This window comes from Vicugna pacos, chromosome 5 (assembly GCF_048564905.1).
Source record: "Vicugna pacos chromosome 5, VicPac4, whole genome shotgun sequence".
Taxonomy (NCBI): Eukaryota; Metazoa; Chordata; class Mammalia; order Artiodactyla; family Camelidae; genus Vicugna; species Vicugna pacos.
The window spans coordinates 94,310,098-94,312,985 of record NC_132991.1 but is presented as its reverse complement, the minus strand read 5'-3'; the positions used below and the strand labels follow the sequence as shown (position 1 = coordinate 94,312,985).

Below are 2,888 nucleotides of genomic sequence, written 5' to 3'. Positions count from 1 at the left end.
AGCTCTCCGGGACATCGCCCCTTCGGGTGCTCCCCAAAGCGGGGTCGCGCGGAGGCGGGGCTGTCCTCCTCCCACCGCCAGCAGGCCACGCCCCGCCAGCTGCCGGCCGACCCCGGCGGCGGGGCCAGACAAAGCGGGCGGCTTCCATTGGCCCGCACGGCCAATCGGCGCGTTGAGATGCAAATAAGTCTCCATAAAAGGGGCGGGCGCTCTGCCGGCTTAGGGAAGCGGCGTAAGACGCGCGGGCGGGTGGCCGGAGGCTGGGGGCCGCTGCGCTGTGAGGGGCGCGGGCGCTTCTTGCGCTCACCGCGCTCGGGGAGGTGCGGGTGATGGCTCCGCTCCTGGCGCCCAGCCGGGCCCGTGCGGGCCGGGAGGCTGAGGACGGCTGTGAGGCGCGGGGCAACCGCAAGGTGCTGGCTGTAGCCGCGGGTGGGCGGATGGGCTGGGGCCGCGCAGCGCGGGGGCTCAGTTGCTCGCTTCCCGCAGGCGCGGAAGCCCCTGGTGGAGAAGAAACGGCGCGCGCGGATCAACGAGAGCCTGCAGGAGCTGCGGCTGCTGTTGGCGGGAGCCGAGGTGAGGTGGGAGGGCGCCCAGGAGCTGCGGGCGGGCAGGGGTTCCGGTTGGGTCTTGCCTCATCTCCCCTCCTCCCCACCGGGCGCTCCCGCCGGCGCAGGTGCAGGCCAAGCTGGAGAACGCCGAGGTGCTGGAGCTGACGGTGCGGCGCGTGCAGGGCGCGCTGCGGGGCCGGGCGCGCGGTGAGTGGCGGCGGGGCGCGCGGGCGGGGTCGCGGGGTTGCGTTCGCCAGGCCTGGACCTGCCCGGGACCGATGACTTCCCCGCCCGGGCCGGGGCGCTCCCCGCGCGTCTCCTGGGTGAGCCTCGTCCCCGCGGGCCTGGCGGACCGGGTCATGGCAGTCGCCGCTCACCGGGCTGGGCGCGGCTCTCTCCCCTTTCACCCCTGAGCGCAGAGCGCGAACAGCTGCAAGCGGAAGCGAGCGAGCGCTTCGCCGCCGGCTACATCCAGTGCATGCACGAGGTGCATACGTTCGTGTCCACATGCCAGGCAATCGACGCCACCGTCGCTGCCGAGCTCTTGAACCACCTGCTTGAGTCCATGCCACTACGCGAGGGCAGCAGCTTCCGGGATCTGTTGGGGGACGCCCTGTCCGGGACGCCGGGAGCCCATGCGCGGAGCAACTGGCCAGTAGGAGGCGCCTTGGGGTCCCCGCTGCCTAGCCCCCGGGGCTCAGGGGACGACCAGTCCTCCGACCTCGAGGAGGCCCCTTCCGAGGGGCCGGACTTGGTGACCGCAGCCTTGGGCAGCCTGACTGCTGCCCGCATAGCCCACAGTGTCTGGAGGCCTTGGTGACCAACGCCAGCCTGGGGTCGCCCTTCCCTTGCTCTGTTCCCTCCTGCCTGGCGTCCAGATGTGGCAGGGCAGAGTCCTGGATGTCTCCCAGTTCTCCCGCCCTCCTCCAGTGTATGGTTTGCAGGGCAGTTCCAGATAATCAGCCCAGCAAGGCCCCTAGCCCTTCTTCTTAAGGGAGTAATTTTTATGGACATCCCACCGCCCACAACTCCCTGGGAGGTGGAGGGAGCTCCAGGCAGGAGGAAGAATCACACAGGGCTACCAGGCTTTCTGGGGTTCACCCGTGCCACACTTCTCAGGCACTGTGTGGGTGTAGGGGCAGAGGTGACAGTGGTGCTGAGCCTCTCCTCCGTGCTGGGCACTAGTGTCAGGCAGAAGGACACCTCAGGCCCTGGCAGCCCTGGCCTGAGCAGAAGCGCCAACTTGCCCTTTGGCCAGGACTCAGGGGAGGCTTTCTGCAGCCTTGGCTGCAGAAGCAAGGCTCTCTGTACGTCTTGCGGTTAACACACTTGAGTTTGTGTATTACATAGCCGTCAGATGTTCCAATTCTGTTAAAGGATTTTGGAGAGTTAGCCACCCTTCTGAAGTTTTGCCGAATGCTGTGCATAAATACTAAAACAAGCACATTTTTTCCTGTATGTAGTGCTGTGAGTGTTTTTTAAAACTTGCCACTCTATGTCCGCAGAGTGAGTAGTGTTATGGCAGTGGAGACGGGATACCCCATGGCACATCTCATGGGGAACAGTGGTTCCACCTATTGCCAGGTGGCTCCAGATGGGTTTGCCCTTCAGATCCTCGGGCTCAGCCTGCTCTCCCTAGGAATTGTGTGCATCCTGGAGATGGATACCACTGGATGGAGTCTGTCTCCCAAGTAACCAAGCAATAGGGAAATGGCCTGTCCCTGGACCATTCTCTTGTTCATGAGCTTCAGGAAATAAAACTAATGCCTGATTGCTAGCCATATGGTTTGGAAGTTTCTTTCAAAAATATGTTTTAGGGGGCCATGAGTGCAAGGCAGATGTCGGTCTACTTAGGTCATCACTTTTCTTGACTGAAGAGGGAGCTTCCCCATTGCCAAGGACCTCAGGGACATGGAGCCCACCCAATTCATGGCCCAGGCAGCCTGGACTTGAGGGCAGAGTGGGCCCAGGAGGTCAGAAACCCTGGAAGGAGGGTGACAGGATGGGCAGCTGGGATATAGGGAGACTGCCCTTCTAGGCTGGGTCAGGGCCTGCAGATGACAGCATGTGGCCAGGTGACAGCAGTCGCTGCCACGGAGAGCCAGCCCCACATCTCCTGTTCCAGGACCCCATGCAGCTTGTTCTGGTTCTCACTTTGGGTTGCAGTGCCCAGGCCAGGTCAAGGTGTGACAATTGAGGGTTGACACCTGGGTCTCCTCTCCAGTGGGTGCCTCTGCAGGAACAACATCTCTCCCAGGAGCCCTTTTACAAAAGCCACCCAGGCAGGTCCTGGTCACCAGGGGTACTTCCCCCTGGCTCCCCTGTGATTCAGTCTTAGAC

At 63.5% G+C, this 2,888-nt stretch overlaps 1 protein-coding gene across 2 annotated transcripts; it reads left to right on the top strand.

The window, feature by feature from the left end:
- Nucleotides 1–233: 233 nt before the first annotated feature.
- On the top strand, nt 234–2,331 carry HES6 (hes family bHLH transcription factor 6). Of its 2 annotated transcripts, none has more exons than XM_072961954.1 (4): nt 234–410; nt 487–573; nt 674–755; nt 968–2,331. In XM_072961954.1, the coding sequence occupies exons 1-4, from the start codon at nt 330–332 to the stop codon at nt 1,366–1,368; spliced, it is 651 nt and encodes a 216-aa protein (XP_072818055.1). In that variant the 5' UTR covers nt 234–329; the 3' UTR covers nt 1,369–2,331. The 2 variants fall into 2 exon arrangements, with proteins under 2 accessions (XP_072818055.1, XP_072818056.1); XM_072961955.1 differs by having other exon boundaries at nt 674–715; nt 968–1,239.
- Nucleotides 2,332–2,888: the final 557 nt, after the last annotated feature.